The 16,093-nt window shown below is 47.9% G+C and overlaps 1 protein-coding gene across 1 annotated transcript; it reads left to right on the top strand.

Annotated features, from left to right (window-relative positions):
- The first annotated feature begins 4,172 nt into the window (after positions 1-4,172).
- Positions 4,173-7,632, top strand: LOC112609691 (PRAME family member 18). The gene is made up of 3 exons (XM_025362699.1): positions 4,173-4,505; positions 4,892-5,473; positions 6,424-7,632. Exons 1-3 carry the CDS (start codon positions 4,219-4,221, stop codon positions 6,995-6,997), a joined length of 1,443 nt encoding a protein of 480 aa, XP_025218484.1. The 5' UTR covers positions 4,173-4,218; the 3' UTR covers positions 6,998-7,632.
- Positions 7,633-16,093: the final 8,461 nt, after the last annotated feature.

Here is a 16,093-nt window from a genome sequence, read left to right as displayed (position 1 = left end):
TCGGGTTCACGCCATTCTCCTGCCTCAGCTTCCCGAGTAGCTGGGACTACAGGCACCCGCCACTTCGCCCGGCTAGTTTTTTGTATTTTTTTTTAGTAGAGACGGGGTTTCACCGTGTTAGCCAGGATGGTCTCGATCTCCTGACCTTGTGATTCACCTGCCTTGGCCTCCCAGAGTGCTAGGATTACAGGCATAAGCCACCGTGCCTGGCTGAAACATTTTATAGTTTTGTTTTGTTTTGCTTTTTGAGATGGAGTCTCTCTCTGTCACCTAGGCTGCAGTGCAGTGGCACGATCTTGGCTCACTGTAACCTCTGTCTCCTGGGTTCAAGCGATTCTCCTGTCTTAGCCTCCTGAGTAGCTGGGATTACAGGTGCCCACCACCATGCCTGGCTAATTTTGTATTTTTTTTTTTGAGATGGAGTCTCGCTCTGTCTCCCAGGCTGGAGTGCAGTGGCCGGATCTCAGCTCACTGCAAGCTCCACCTCCCAGGTTTACGCCATTCTTCTGCCTCAGCCTCCCGAGTAGCTGGGACTACAGGCGCCCGCCACCTCGGCTGGCTAGTTTTTTTGTATTTTTTAGTAGAGACAAGGTTTCACCATGTTAGCCAGGACAGTCTCGATCTCCTAACCTCGTGATCCGCCCACCTCCGCCTCCCAAAGTGTTGGGATTACAGGCTTGAGCCACCACGCCCAGCCTAATTTTGTATTTTTAGTAGAGACAGGGTTTCACCATGTTGGCCAGGATGGTCTTGATCTCCTGACTTCACGATCCACCCGCCTGGGCCTGCCAAAGTGCTGGGATTATGCTGGGATTACAGGCGAGAGCTACCGTGCCCGGCCCATTTTGATACTTTTGATGGGGCCAAACATTTCCCCAACATTAATCTTTATAGATTTTGTTTTTCTGTGTAATGTCAGGAACAGAGTGAAAGCTTCCCTGTCTCACACTGAGGACAAAGAAGGTCACATACTGGTAATTTCCATCGGTGCCTGTTAAGGTTAGGGTGGAAGTCAAGAATTCATTCATTAATGCACTCCACAAACAGAGATGAGTGGTAGTAATATGTGACCTCGGTAGTCCTGAGTGGAAGACAGGGAAGGGTTCAACCTATTCCTGAGATTAGACAGAAAAACAAAACCTGAAAGTCTTATGGTTGGGAGTTTTTTGGTCACATCAAAATCATCAGAATGAGTTCTTGACTTCCACCCTAATTACAGTGCTTTCAGTTTCATGATTGGATACCTGATTCCATTCAGTATTCTGCTGAAAGCCAACACTTCAGTCAGACTTAACTGGGTGGAGCTCAGAAATCCAATCAGGCATCACTCTCTAATAAGAAGCTGCAAGTTGATAAGGGAGGTGGGATTAGGAAGGTCTAAGAAAGGTGCCGCAGGTGTGGTGGCTCACGCCTGTAATCCCAGCGCTTTAGGAGGCCGAGGCGGGGGGATCATGAGATCAGAAGTTCCCAAGACCAGCCTGGCCAATATGGTGAAACCCCGTCACTACTAAAAACACAAAATTAGCTGGGCGTGGTGGCGCTTGCCTGTAATTCCAGCTACTTTGGAGGCTGAGGCAGGAGAATCACTTGAACCTGGGAGGCGGAGGTTGCGGTGAGCCGAGATCGCGCCATTGCACTCCAGGCTGGGCAACAAGAGCGACACTCCATCTCGGGGGGGAAAAAAAAAGAACAAAAGAAGAAAAAAAAAGGTCCAAGAAACCTTGTGAACATCCGCAGAAGAGACCCCGAGCTGTGGTGCCTGGAGTTATTGCTTGGTTCTCCAAGAGGTCCCAGCAGACTGCAAAGTGAGTCGAGATCTGGTAAGTCAGGGACCTCCACAAGGGCACTCCTGTGGCCCACAGTCAGCCAGCAGAGATGGTAACATGCAGGTCAAGGCGGCGCAGAGAATTTTCCTGCCCGATTTTCAGATAAACAGATGTAGGCTTTAATTTTTTCTCTAATGCAGTTTTATCTCTTCACTCCAAATATTTTATTTGTGTTTTAGTTGATGTTATTTCAAATTTTTTTTTTTTTTTTTTTTTCTGAGATGGAGTCTTGTTCTGTTGCTCAGGCTGGAGTGCAATGGTGTGGTCTTGGCACACTGCAACTTCCACCTCCCGGGTTTAACCGATTCTCCTGCCTTAGCCTTCTGAGTAGCTGGGGTTACAGGAGCCCACCACCATGCCTGGCTAATTTTTGTATTTTTAGTAGAGACAGGGTTTCACCATGTTGGCCAGGCTGGTCTCGAACACCTGACCTCGTGATCTGCCCACCTCGGCCTCCCAAAGTGCTGGGATTATAGGCATGAGCCACCGTGCCCAACCTCAAAGTTCCTAATCAAGCAGTTAAAAAAGAATGAAATTGACTGAAGTCTTTTTTTTTTTCTTCTTCTTTGAGACAGTGTCTTGCTGTGTGCAGTGAAGTGTAGTGTTGCAATGTTGCAATCTCGACTCACTGCAACCTCTGTCTTCCGGGCTCAAGCAATCCTCCTCTCTCAGCCTTCTGAGTAGCTGAAACTTTAGGCATGCACCAGCATAACTGGCTAATTTTTTGTTGTCGTGTTTTTTTTTTTTTGAAACGAGATCTCACTCTGTTGCCCAGGTTCTAGTGCAGCAGCACGATCTTGGCTCACTGCAACTTCTGCTTCCCGGGTTCAAGTGATTCTTCTGCTTCAGCCTCCTGAGTAGCTGAGACTACAGGTGTGCGCCACCATGCCTGGCTAATTTTTATATTTTTAATAGGGACGGGGTTTCACTATGTTGGCCAGGCTGGTCTTGAACCCCCAAACTCAGGTGATCTGCCTGCCTCAGCCTCCCAAAGTGCTGATATTACAGGTGTGAGCCACTGTGCCGGGCTTTTTTTTTTTTTTTTTTTTTAAATAGTGATGGGGTCTTAGTTTGTTACCCAGGCTGGTCTGGGACACCTAGATTCAAGCAAACCTCCTACTTCGCCTTCTAAAGTCTTGGGACTACTGGCATGAGCCAGCATGACTAGTCTCATGCACCATTTTCAAGAATGGAGTCTTTGTTCTGAATGTGGGATCCATTTGTTTCTCTGGACTCCACTCCATTTATTTATTTATTTATTTTTTTAAGACAGACTCTTGCTCTTCTGCCCAGGCTGGGGGTGCAGTGGCACAGTCTCAGATCACTGTAACTTCTGCTTCCCAGACACAAGCCATCCTTCCACCTCAGCCTGCAGAGTAACTGGGACTACAGGTGTGCACCACAACATCCAGCTAGTTTTTATATTTTTTTGGAGAGACAGGGTCTCACTATGTAGCCCAGGCTGGTCAGCCACTCCTGGGCTTAAGTGATTGTTCTGCCTTGGCTTCCCAAAGTGTTGGAATTACAGTTCTGAGCCTCCATGCATTGCCCCTCATTACTCTTCTTAGAGAGAACATAATGGCATCTAATTTAAAAAAATCCCTTCAGTCTCTCCCAGCCAAGTTCATCGTGGGAACTGAGACTGCAGGCTGTTTGGGGTCACAGGAGACTCCCATTACCATTGTTTTACTGTTTTATTGTTTTGCTTTGTTTTTCTTTTTGAGACTGAGGCTTGCTCTATTGCCCAGGCTGGAGTGCAGTGGCGCTATCTAGGCTCACTGCAACATTCGCCTCTTGGGTTCAAGCGATTCTTGTGCCTCAGCCTCCCAAGTAGCTGGGATTACAGGCACCCACCACCATGCCTGGCTACTTTTTGTATTTTTAGCAGAGACTGGGTTTCACCTTGTTGACCAGGCTGGCCAACAACTCCTAACGCCTAGCTCTTAACTCCTGACCTCAAGTGAGCCGCCCACCTGGGCCTCCAAAGTGCTGGGACTGCAGGTGTGAGCCACTAAGCCCAGCCACATGACCATTGTTTTAGACCTTTACATTGAGAAGACATTTTTTTCCTCAAAAAAGGAGCTGAGCTTTGGAGATCCTGAGTAACACTTCCCAGAGCTAATAAAGTTGGGGGGAGCAATGAATGAATATTCATGGAGTAGGAGTGGTCTTGCCTGCTCCTTGGAGGTTGGAAGACACTCTTCCTGGTACCAGAAGGGCGGAACTATGTCTCTGTGGGCAATTATTGCAGAATGGAATTGGGGTAAACTAAGGACCCTTTCACACCTGCCAGAGTAGTGACTTCTGCCCTAGGAGAAGTCAGGGTGTGAGAGGACTGGCCTGAGAAGTTTGTCTTTTCTCTGGATTTGTTTTCTTGCAGATTAGAATCAGGATGAACCTCCAGACCCCACCCAGACTACTGGAGCTGGCAGGGCAGAGCCTGCTGAGGGAGGAGGCCTTGGGCATCTCCGTCCTGGAGGAGCTGCCCAGGGAGCTCTTCCCCCTGCTGTTTGTAGAGGCCTTCATTAGGAGACGCTGCGAGGTTCTGAAGGGGATGGTGCGGGCCTGGCCCTTCCCCCGCCTCCCTCTGGGGTCCCTGATGAAGACGCCTGATCTGGAGATCTTACATTATGTAGTGGATGGGATTGATTGCCTGCTTGCCCAAAAGGTTCGCCCCAGGTGAGTGACCCAGGTGGGGAGGGCCCAGGTGTCCAGGGAATAAACAGCTGGGTCAGGAAAATTGGGAGCCTGAGGGTGGCCCAGGGGCTTCTGATGGTGCCAGTGAGAAAGCTGGGACAGTTCTTGGCCATGGCCCAGCTCCTCTGGGAAAGGACTGCTCACCATGTAGGATCCACCAAGGAAACAGGAACCTGCTTCCTCCCAGTGGAAGGTAAAAGCACTAGAAGCGGGGACCAGGTAGAATCCAAGGGGGAAAGGGATGGAGAAGAGACAGAAGGAGGGGCACTGAGGACAAAAGCAGCTGAGGTCCTCGATGCAGAGTGAAAGCCCAGGTCGGGGGTGGGTCCTTGCCTACATTCTGAGCTTTTCCCCCATGTGACTCACAGGAGGTGGAAACTGCAGGTGCTGGATTTGCGGGATGTTGATGAGAATTTCTGGACCATATGGTCTGGAGCCAGGCCCCTGTCCTGCTCCTCAAAGGCCATGAGTAAGACGCAGACAGTGGAGGACTGTCCAAGGACAGGAGAGAAGCAGCCCTTGAAGGTGTTCATGGATGTTTGCTTCAAGGAGAAATCCCTGGATGAAGGTCTGCGCTTCCTCTCTGGGTGGGTCCAGCACAGAAGAGGTTCAGTATACCTGTGCTGTACTAAGGTGGTGAATTATTCAACGTGCATTCTAAATTTCAGAAATATATTGGAAACAGTATACCCAGACAGTATCCAAGTGTTGGAAATTTGGAACATGTGCTGGTCATGTATCATAGTAGAGTTTAGCCGTTACCTGAGCCAGATGAGGAATCTTCGCAAACTCTTTGTCTCCGATGGCTGTCATTATTACCTGCCAAGCCCTGACAGCAAAGAACAGTTAGTTGCTGCATTCAGCTCTGTGTTCCGCAGGCTGGACTACCTCCAGACGCTTTATATAAGAAGGATCTGCTTCTTCAAAGGCTACCTGGACCGGTTGATCAGGTGAGGAAGGATGGTGAGCTTTCTCTGTGGGCCATGGCACAGCCTTTTTTTGTTACAGTAAACACTAGTGGGCATCTACTGTGTGCCAGCCACTGGCGATGTCACAGGGAAGGGGACACTAGAATGTATTGTCCTGTTTGGTGCTCTATATCCTGAAGTGGGTATCACAGGATGGCTCCAGTAAGGGCAGAGGGATGACCGGGGGTCGATGCTACAGAGAGGGACATCGTGTAGGGAGCTGGTTAGTGGGGGTTCAGATGTAGTGAGGGTGCCTTTGTGAATTCCTTGTTAGGAAGTGTGTTTAAAGTTAATATGATTAAAAAAAAAAAGAGGCAACAGAAAGGAGGGTATAAAAGAAGAGAAAGTGCATCAAACCTGTGCGTTTCACAGAAGACGCTCTGTCCTCACAGCTTAGTGAACGTGAATGATCCTGTCTCTGATTCTCTGTCTGTAAATGGTTGTTTTGAACTCTAGGAAAGGTAATTGACATGGGAAACGCATGCTTCTGGGATGGAGGTGAGGGAGCAGGCATGAGAGTGGTACAAAGAGATAGGTGGCTTGCAGATGTGGCCATGTCAGGAAACCTCTGAAGGCAGGCAGCCCTAACTGACGTCCCTAGACCTTGCTCAGGTCAGTTCTTTGGGCATATCTTCCACAGGCCCCCTGTGGCCCAGAGATGAAGATTTCTGCTGGAAGATGAAGAAAAGAGGCGTTAGAGATTTTGTGGCCTTGAACCAATCACACGAGTGATGGTGAAAGGACTGAGCCTAAAATGGGACTGCCCCTGAATGATCAGAGTCCTCACCAGGCAGCACCTTGCAGGAGGACCGTGATTAGATGATGAGAACAAACTTGTGTTTCGGTGAACCAGGCTCTTCCCTTGAGGTTATTTTCCACCACCCTCCTCTAACTGGTACCATTGCCCAGAACTAACTTCTAGCTCTCCCCAGGTGCCTCAAGAGCCCGTTGGAGACATTGGCATTAACTTATGGCTCCCTAGAGGAAGAGGACTTGAAGTGTCTGCCCCGGTACCCAAGTCTCAGTCAACTGAAGCAGCTGAATCTGAGTCACGGTGTGCTGCGCTTCCTCCGTCTTGAGCCCCTCCGGGCTCTGCTAGAGAAAGTTGCTGCCACTCTTCAGACCCTCTTCTTAGTGGACTGTGGGATTGGGAACTCCAAACTCAGGGTCATCCTGCCTGCCCTGAGTCGCTGCTCCAACCTCACCACTTTCTGCTTTCACGGCAATGACACCTCCATGGATACTCTGAAGGACCTGCTGCGTCACACAGGCAGGCTGAGCAAGCTGAGCCTGGAAACATATCCTGCCCCTCGGGAGAGTCTTGACAACAGGGGTCGTGTCGTTTGGGAGCTCCTCACCCCACTTCAGGCTGAGCTGATGCGTATACTGAGGGAAGTAAGGCAGCCCAACAGGATCTTCTTCGGTCCCGTCTCCTGCCCTTGCTGTGGCACGTCGCCCACTGAACAACTGGAGCTCAGTTTTTGCTTCTGGAGAAGCCCTGCCTAGTGGGGTGGAGGTATAAAAAGCTTTTTCTCCAGGCACTTGGAAACTAAAATCTGGGACATAGATGCCTTTTCTTTTTCTTTTTCCTTAGTTTACAATTTTTATTTAAAAATTTGAGACAGGGTTTCCCCATGTCGTCCAGGCTGTTCTCAAACTCTTAGGCTCAAGCGAGCCTCCTGCTTGGCCTCCCAAGATTCTGGGATTACAGGCAGGAGCTGCTGTGCCAGTTCTATAGGTGCGTTATAAAGGGAGCAGAGAATCCTTTGCTTCAGGCATGTGCTTCCTGTGAGTGGAAAAAACAAACAAACAAAAAAAACAAAAACCAGTAGGGGGCAGCACTGGGGAAAAGGTTGAATGGAGTCAATGAGACTCAGGGACCTGTGTCCTAGACAGTCAGAAATAGAACCTGAAGTTCTAGAGTGAGGGAGTTATCTCAGCAAGGATGGATACAAAGAAATTTCGGCAGTAAAGAGAACCTAAATGGCAACTCTGCTGTCCTTCATGATTGATTAGCCTGTTTTAGCGATTTATACATCAGAAATCTTTAGTTACTGGTGAATTAAAAAAAAAGATACTAGTTCATCTGTGATTTAGGTTCATCTGCAGGAAATAAAGGAATCCAAATAAACTTCGTTTTGTTGTTGTTTTTTTCTTTTCTTTCTTTTTGTTTTTTTTGTTTTTTGTTTTTTGTTTTAGAGATTCGCTCTTGTTGCGTAAGTTGGAGAGAAATGGTGTGATCTTGGCTCACCGCACCTCCACCTCCCGGGTTCAAGCAATTCTCCTGCCTCAGTCTCCCGAGTAGCTGGGGTCACAGGCAGGCACCACCATGCCTGGCTAATTTTGTATTTTTAATAGAAATGGGGTTTTCCCCATGTTGGTCAAATTGGTCTCGAACTCCCTACCTCAGGTAATCTGCCCACCTTGGCCTCCCAAAGTGCTAGGACTACAGGCATGAGCCACTGAGCCTGACTTGTTTTTTTTTTTTTTTTTTTTTTAGATGGAGTCTTGCTCTGTCCCCTAGGCTGGAGTGCAGTGGTGCGATCTTGGCTCACTGCAACCTCCACCTCCCAGGTTCAAGGGAATTTGCATTTTTGGTAGAGATGGGGTCTCACCATGTTGGCCTGACTGGTCTCAAACTCCTAACCCCAAGTGACCTCAAGGAAGCCTCCCAAAGTGCTAGGATTACAGGCGTGAACCACCGTGCCCGGCCTAAACTTCGATTATTTTGATTGATTTATGCCCATTCTTTACCTTTCCAGTCATCTGTTCCTGACTTTCTCCTGTAGTTGTTCACCGGGTTCAGCCACAAAAGATGCATGCCTGGGACCTGGACCATTCTGTGTGGGCAGTGATGATGAGCCATTGAGTCAACCCTCTTCTTGTCAGGGGCCCTCACTGCGCCCCAGATACTGAGACCCTGTTCACTCCTCATGGGCAGATCCGGGAGAATCTGTTCCTGATCATTGGCCATGTCAGGAAAGGGCTTCACCGCACAAAGATGCGGCCCCCTGCCTTGGAAGGGAATGGCCGTAGTGTGTATTAGCGGGAGCCTCATGGCATCGCCAACCTTTGCCTGTCCTCATGCTGGCTGGTGGGTTTTACTGAATTAACGTAATTGTGTCTAGTAAAGATGTCCAATTTCTCTTAGAAAAATGCTAAAATCATTTAGGTAGATAATACATTCTAAACATTTCTAGCCCACATCAATAGAAATATGCATCCTTTTGGAAATTAAGTCATTTCAAGGAGAGACCTTCCTGTAACACCTTATCAAAAAACAGGAAAACCAGGGCAGTGACCTGTCCTCATGGTGACTAGTGGGGTTTACTGAATTAAAGTAACTGTGTCCAGTAAAGATATCCAATTTCTCCTTCCGAATACTGCTAAAATCATTTAGGTGGATAATACATTCTAAATATTTCCAGCCCACATTAATGGAAATAGATATCCTTTTGGAAACTAACTCATTTCAATGAGAGATCTTCCTATCACCTCCCTTCTCTCCTTATCAAAAAACAGAAAAACCTGGGCTCGACCTAGCTAGCGCTCCTACACTGCCATGAGAATCCCTTTGGGACTTCTCCCATTTGGGACTGGCAGCACTCTCGTGGTTTACTAAAACTTAGGTAAACCTGAGCTTAAACCACCACCTGGAGTCAAGAAGCAGCAGCAACCTAGTGGTGAAGATTCACCAAGGGAATGTATTCAGTCCAAATCAAAACAAGCCAGACGGAAAACTGGAGCAAATCATTCCTCCTTCAGTGCAAAAATATAGATCTACATCTACAACAAACTAGAGCAAACAGGAAACCGTGACCTCCCCAAAATGACAAAACCAAAATCTAGTGGGTGACTCTAAAGAGATGGTGAGTTGTCAGCTCTCTAACCAATCACTGAAAATCACAGGTTTTCACACTTGTATTTTAGTTTCAGAAAGACAGATGCAAGTTTGTTCTATAGATCATAGACAAACTATCAGATAATTTTGGTATTTTGTTTGTTTGTTGTTTTTTGAGGCAGCATCTTACTCTGCCACCCAGGCTGGAGTGTAGTGCCCTGATCTCAGCTCACTGCAACCTCTGCCTCCCAGAGTCAAGCAATTAACCCGCCTTGGCCTGCCAAGTAGCTGAGACTACAGATTTGCATTACCATGCCCGGCTAAGTTTTTGTATTTTTAGTAGAGACAGAGTTTCACCATGTTGGTCAGGCTGGTCTTGAACTCCTGACCTCAAATGGTGCACCAGCCTTGGCCTCCTACAGTGCTGGGATTATAGGTGTGAGACACCATGCCCAGCCAGTTTTGCTAGTTTTTTGATACTCACCCCGTTTCCACCCTCCACTCCCCAGTAGTCCTGAGCATCTATTGTTTCCATTATTATGTCATGTATACTTAATGTTTGGCTCCCATTTATAAGTGAGAACATGTAGTGTTTGGTTTTCTGTTCCTGCTTCAGTTTGCTTAGCATAATGGCTTCTAGCTTCATCCATGTTGCTGCAAAGGGAGGAAGAGGACCTGGTGAAAGGGCGTTATCTTGTTCTTGTTTATGGCTGTGTAGATTTCCATGGTGTATATGTACCACATTTTGTTAATCCAGTTCACCACTGATGGGCATTCCAGTGGATTCCACGTCTTTGCTATTGTGAATAGTGCTGTGATGAGCATCTACACGTGACCACTCCTATTCAACATGTACTGGAGGTCTCATGTTGCTGGAGTCTCTCTATATTACCTGGACTGGTCTAGAACTGCCAGGCTCAATCAGTGCTTCAATCTTAGCCTTCCAAAGTATTGGGATTACAGGCATGAGACACCACACATGGCTCTTTTTTATTATAACATATATTTCTAGGCTGGGCGCAGTGGTTCATACCTGTAATCCCAGCACTTTGGGAGGCCGAGGTGGGTGGATCACAAGGTCAAGAGATCGAGACCATCTTGGCCAACATGGTGAGACCCGGTCTCTACTAAAAAATACAAAAATTAGCTGGGCGTGGTGGCACATGCCTGTAATCCCAGCTACTCGGGAGGCTGAGGCAGGAGAATCACTTGAACCCGGGAGGTGGAGATTGCAGTGAGCCGAGATCGTGCCACTGAACTCCAGCCTGGGCAAAGAGCGAGACTCGCTCTTAAAAAAAAAAAAAAAAAAAAAAAAATCTATTTCTATAGGCCAAGGGAGGTGGCTCATGCCTGTAATTCCAGCATTTTGGGAGGCCAGTGTGGGTGGATTACTTGAGCCAAGGAGTTCTAGCCCGGACAACAAGGCAAAACCCTGTCTCTACTTAAAAAGAAAAAAATATATATATATATTTCTGTAGCTTACGGCCTACAGGCTGGCCATGCCTCAGGCTGGAAAGTGCAGCTTTCAGAAAAGATCCGTCACTGGCACTTCCAGGGAGGAAGTGACGAGGCAGGAATGTATGCTGAGTGGGCTGTCAAATATACCCACCCAACAGGTTATGAAATGGGCTATGAGTATTCATGAAGGAGGCCTAACACATGCATATTGAATAAACACACACGTGGCTTACCTCCCATGTTCACTTTGGGGTGGAGACTTCACATTTCTTTTTCTTTTTTGAGACAGAGTCTTGCTCTGTCACCCAGGCTGGAGTGCAATGGCACCATCTCGGCTCACTGTATCCTCTGCCTCCCGGGTTCAAGCGATTCTCCTGCCTCAGCCATGTAGCTGAGACTACAGGTACGTGTCGCCACACCTGGCTACTTTTTGTATTTTTGGTAGAGATAGGGTTTCACTGTGTTGGTCAGCCTGGTCTGGAACTCCTGACCTCAGGTGATCTGCCTGCCTCGGTCTCTCAAAGTGCTGAGATTACAGGTGTGAACCACCACGCTGCACCGAGACTTCACATTTCAGTGCATTATAGCTATACCCTCTACATCAAAGGCTGCATCAGAGACACGAAGACACTCGTGTGCTAAGTCTCTTTCAAGTGGTCAGAACCAGTCAATGGCCAGAGGTCTCTCATCCGGAGAAAGTAACTGGAATCAATCTCTTGTCCAATCAAAGCTGGAGTCATGGCATGTGGAGCAGGGGGTCAGTTAGTCAGAATCTGGGATGGATGAGCCGCGATCGTTTCAATATTGCTTATCTTAGGGCCAGTGCTCGTTCAGCTGCTAGAGGAAGAGAAAAACCCTGTGGCAGTTAGAATATAGTTCATTCAGCCGGGCGCAGTGGCTCTTGCCTGTAATCCCAGCACTTTGGGAGGCTGAAGTGGGTGGATAACGAGGTCAGCAGTTCAAGACCTGCCTGGCCAAGAAGGTGAAACCCTGTCTCTACTAAAAATACAAAAAATTAGCCGGGTGTGGTGGTGTGCACCTGTAATCCCAGCTACTCGGGAGGCTAAGGCAGGAGAATTGCTTGAACCTGGGAGGCGGAGGTTGCAGTGAGCCAAGATCATGCCACTGCCCTTCAGTCTGGGCTACAGAGCGAGACTCCACCTCAAAAAAAAATTAATTAAAAAGGTGTATAGTTAATTTTTTAAGGATAGGGGCCCCTGACTTAACCCTTGCCTGGGAAGACCTTAGGTCCTGTATATAACTTGGTATCTTATGACCCTAAATAGTCTATTCAGTCAGCCTTATAATCTCTATTTTAACATGAATGCTGGTCAGTTTTTGTGTCTAAACCATGAAAGGAAGGAAATAAAATGAGACGTGTCTAACCTCCCATCCCGCCATGGCCAGGAACAGTTTTAAAGATTTCTCTGGTGGGCACACTTGACCGAGAGGGAATCTGTTCAGTACATAGGGGGAGCTTAGGATTTTATTTTTAGTTTTCAGAACAACAGATGAATAATCATGGGGGCTTCTGCTGGAAGGGAAAAAGGAGGAAAAAAATGCATTAATTTCACTCTTCCTGGATGCCAGGCCCTATGCCAAGCCCTTAACTTGCCCCATCTCATTGGATCCTACCAGGGTCACACAGGTGGTGGGCATCACCATCCTCATTTTTCAGGAAAACTGAGGCTCTTGCTCAAGGTCCCTGCCTAACAACACCAGGCCCTGAGTCCTCAGCAGGGTCCTCACTCGGATGCCCTTTGTGTAGGGTTTCTCACCTGAGTCCTCAGCAGGGTCCTCACTCGGATGCCCTTTGTGTAGGGTTTCTCACCTGAGTCCTCAGCAGGGTCCTCACTCGGATGCCCTTTGTGTAAGGTTTCTCACCGTAGGGAAGGTCACTCATCACCCACAGGCACTTGACTATTATCTGCCTTCTAAGGATGTGCGATTCCAAAACATGCTTGCTCTGAGAAAAACCGGGCTGTATCATTTTCCCCGCCAAACCGGAGAGGAGTCAAGAGATCAAAGGATGACTCAGACGAGCCCAGCTTGGCAAATACATGAGTTGATTAGGATTCACATGCAGGGCACTCCTGGGCAGCAGCAGCAACAGCCCCCAAAATCTGCACCACCTCCTGTCTCCAAACTGCTTTTAAGTGAATTTTCTAGCTCTTTGTCCACTGATTTTGAGCAATCAGTTTCATTTTCTTGGTAGGTTCTGAGATACTGTCTGGGATGCTTGGGTTCTCGGGGACACCTGCTTCTTGGCTGGGCACGAGAGTCTTGGCTTCCCACCTGGCCTTCAGGGTTCAGGCAGGGGACATGTGCCCTTACGTAACCTGATGGGACCTGTCACACTCCAATTTTATACACTTGAAGGGGGCCTGCCCTGCCACACCTGTGGGTACTTCATATCAGGTGGGATGAGAGACTGAGAAAATAAATAAGACACAGAGACAAAGTATAGAGAAAGAAAAATGGGCCCAGGGGACCGGCACTCAGCATACGGAGGACCCACACTGGCACCGGTCTCTGAGTTCCCTCAGTATTTATTGATTACTATTTTCACTATCTCAGTAAGGGGAATGTGGCAGAAGAGTAGGGTGATAGTGGGGAGAATGTCAGCAAGAAAACATGTGAGCAAAGGAATCCGTGTCACAAATAAGTTCAAGGGAAGATACGATGCCTGGATGTGCACATAGGCCAGGTTTATGTTTCTCTCCACCCAAACATCTCAGTGGAGTAAAGGGCAACAAAGCAGCATTGCTGCCAACATGTCTCACCTCCTGCCACAAAGCAATTTTTTCTCCTATCTCGGAATAGAACAAAGGTACAATCGGGTTTTATGCTGAGACATTGCATTCCCAGGGGCAGGCAGGAGACAGAGGCCTTCCTCTTATCTCAACTGCAAGAGGCCTTCCTCTTTTACTAATCCTCCTCACACAGCCCCTTCACGGGTGTCGGGCTGGGGGGACGGTCAGGTCTTTTCCATCCCACGAGGCCATATTTCAGACCATCACATGTGGAGAAACCTTGGACAATACCTGGCTTTCCAGGGCAGAGGTCCCTGCAGCTTTCCACAGTGCATTGTGCCCCTGGTTACTTGAGAATGGAGAATGGCAATGACGTTTATCAAGTATACTGCCTGTAAACATTTTGTTAGCAAAACACATCCTGCACAGCCCTAGATCCCTTAAACCTTGATTCTATACAACACATGTTTCTGTGAGCTCAAGGTTGGGGCTAAAAGTTACAGATTAACAGCATCTCAGGGCAAAGTAATTGTTCAGGGTACAGGTCAAAATGAAGTTTCTTATGTCTTCCTTTTCTACACAGACACAGTAACAGTCTGATCTCTCTTTCTTTTCCTTATATACACTAGTCTTCTTCTTTATTCTGCTAGATATGGGAAGGGTGTTAAGAAAAGATCTCTCATCAGTATGACTTAGCCCCCAAAAAACATGCTTGATTTTTGAATGTGGTAAAGAAATTTTTAAACATGTTTTATGTCTATATGATTGTTAGTGTTCATATATTATTTTGTTTTGTTTTTGAGATGGAGTCTTGCTCTGTCACCAGGCTCGAGTGTGGTGGCAGAGTCTCGGCTCACTGCAACCTCCACCCTCCAGGTTCAAGCAATTCTCCTGCCTCAGCCTCTCGAGTAGCTGGGAGTATAGGCACGTGCCATCATGCCCAGCTAATTTTTGTATTCTTAGTAGAGACAGGGTTTCACCGTGTTAGCTAGGATGGCCTCAATCCCTTAATCTTGTGATCCACCCGCCTCAGCCTCCCAAAGTGCTACTGTTACAGGCATGAGCCACTGTGCACGGCCGTATTTTTATATTATTGGTAGCATTTTGCTACAAGGGAATTTTGATATCTTTATAAGACACAATTAGTTTAATTAAGGAAGGACCACTGCCCACCATCAGGACAGGTGTGTCTTGGTGATGCCCTGAGGCTCCAGATAATCACTGGTGTAAATGTCCCCTTCCAAAGCAGGGGCCATGCCTTGTGCAGCGAAGCTCTTTCCCAGCACAGCTAATGGTCAGAAATGGATTCTTCTGGATCTGCCCATTAGGACTGAACAGGGTCTCAGCATCTGGTTAGCAGGGAGGGACCCTGAGAAGGGGTTTTATTTGAGTGACTCACACTCATTGCCCACATAGAATGTCCAGGCCCTGTGTGTGCATCTTGTGTGTATTAACCCACTGATCAGCCACAGAACAAAGCGAGGAGGTAATAGATTTGTAAAGAGAAGTAAAGAACAGGAGGGAACTGATAAAAATGAGGAAATTTCATTTGGATGTCTGACTTCCTGGGGCAGGATCTCATTAAAAACACAGCTTAGTGCTTTTGATTTTCTTTTCTTTTCTTTTCTTTTCTTTTTTTTTTTTTTTTAGATGGAATCTTGCTCTGTTGCTCAGGCTGGAGTGTAGTGGCACGATCTCAGCTCACTGAAACCTCTGCCTCCCGGATTCAAGCGATTCTCCTGCCTCAGCCTCCCGAATAGCTGAAACTACAAGTGCCCGCCACCATGCTTGGCTACATTTTTGTTTTTTTGGCCCTGAGTCTTGCTCTGTCACCCAGGCTGGAGTGAAGTGGCACGATCTGGGGATCTCAAGTACATGGACCAGGGAATCTGCAGGAATTTCTTTATCTTGGGCTGGGGGTGGATAGGGAGTAGGTAGGGCTCCTATGACCACAAACTCAAGGCCTCTGGGATCAGAAGGCAACAACAAGGGCCAGGACCTACCCCGGGGCCTGTGCTTGCAGGGATCCTCGCTCTCATTTGTATGTGGGGTGCTTGAGTGATTGCAGATTCCTCACCCACCCCCATTGGCTCTTCTAGGGAAGATGCATCTATGACACCTGTAGGTGGCCCTGTGTAGGAAAAGATTGCAGAATCCACATGGGCCGCCCGTGCTGAGTGAGGCTTTCTCCAGGTGGGCACAAAATCCTCTAGCTTCCCAGCCACTGCCAGAGCCTGGGGTAGGGGGCCCCACATGGAGGCAAATGCAGGGAGCATTGGCAAAGGCAGGTCTGAGTGAAAGGAGAAGAGGAGCACATGGGAAAGACACAGAGGTCTCCGACAGTTCCAGGGCCAGAGACACTTGGGAGTGGGAGAGGCGTGACTGGGTGATAGGTCCAGGGTTTTTTTCTGAGCCCTGAGGCCCCAGCAGGTTTACCTCCCTCCCAAGATCTCTCTGGGCTATTGTGCCTGGGAGTCAGTGCCGGCTCCACTGCAACCCTGTGGGAAGGGTATAGAGTCCTCAGGGTCTAAAGTTCAACTTTACACATTA

The sequence above is a fragment of the Theropithecus gelada genome, chromosome 1, assembly GCF_003255815.1.
Source record: "Theropithecus gelada isolate Dixy chromosome 1, Tgel_1.0, whole genome shotgun sequence".
Classification (NCBI taxonomy): domain Eukaryota; kingdom Metazoa; phylum Chordata; class Mammalia; order Primates; family Cercopithecidae; genus Theropithecus; species Theropithecus gelada.
The sequence above is the reverse complement of the archived record's forward strand: the minus strand, read 5'-3'. Positions and strand labels throughout refer to the sequence as shown.

What these genes read in the sequence shown, in the direction of transcription:
- LOC112609691 (XM_025362699.1), top strand. Translation starts at nt 4,219, where the DNA reads ATGAACCTCCAGACCCCACCCAGACTACTGGAGCTGGCAGGGCAGAGC. An exon ending in GCCCAAAAGGTTCGCCCCAG is followed by an intron (nt 4,506 to 4,891) that starts GTGAGTGACCCA and finishes TGTGACTCACAG; the next exon opens with GAGGTGGAAACTGCAGGTGC. An exon ending in TACCTGGACCGGTTGATCAG is followed by an intron (nt 5,474 to 6,423) that starts GTGAGGAAGGAT and finishes AGCTCTCCCCAG; the next exon opens with GTGCCTCAAGAGCCCGTTGG.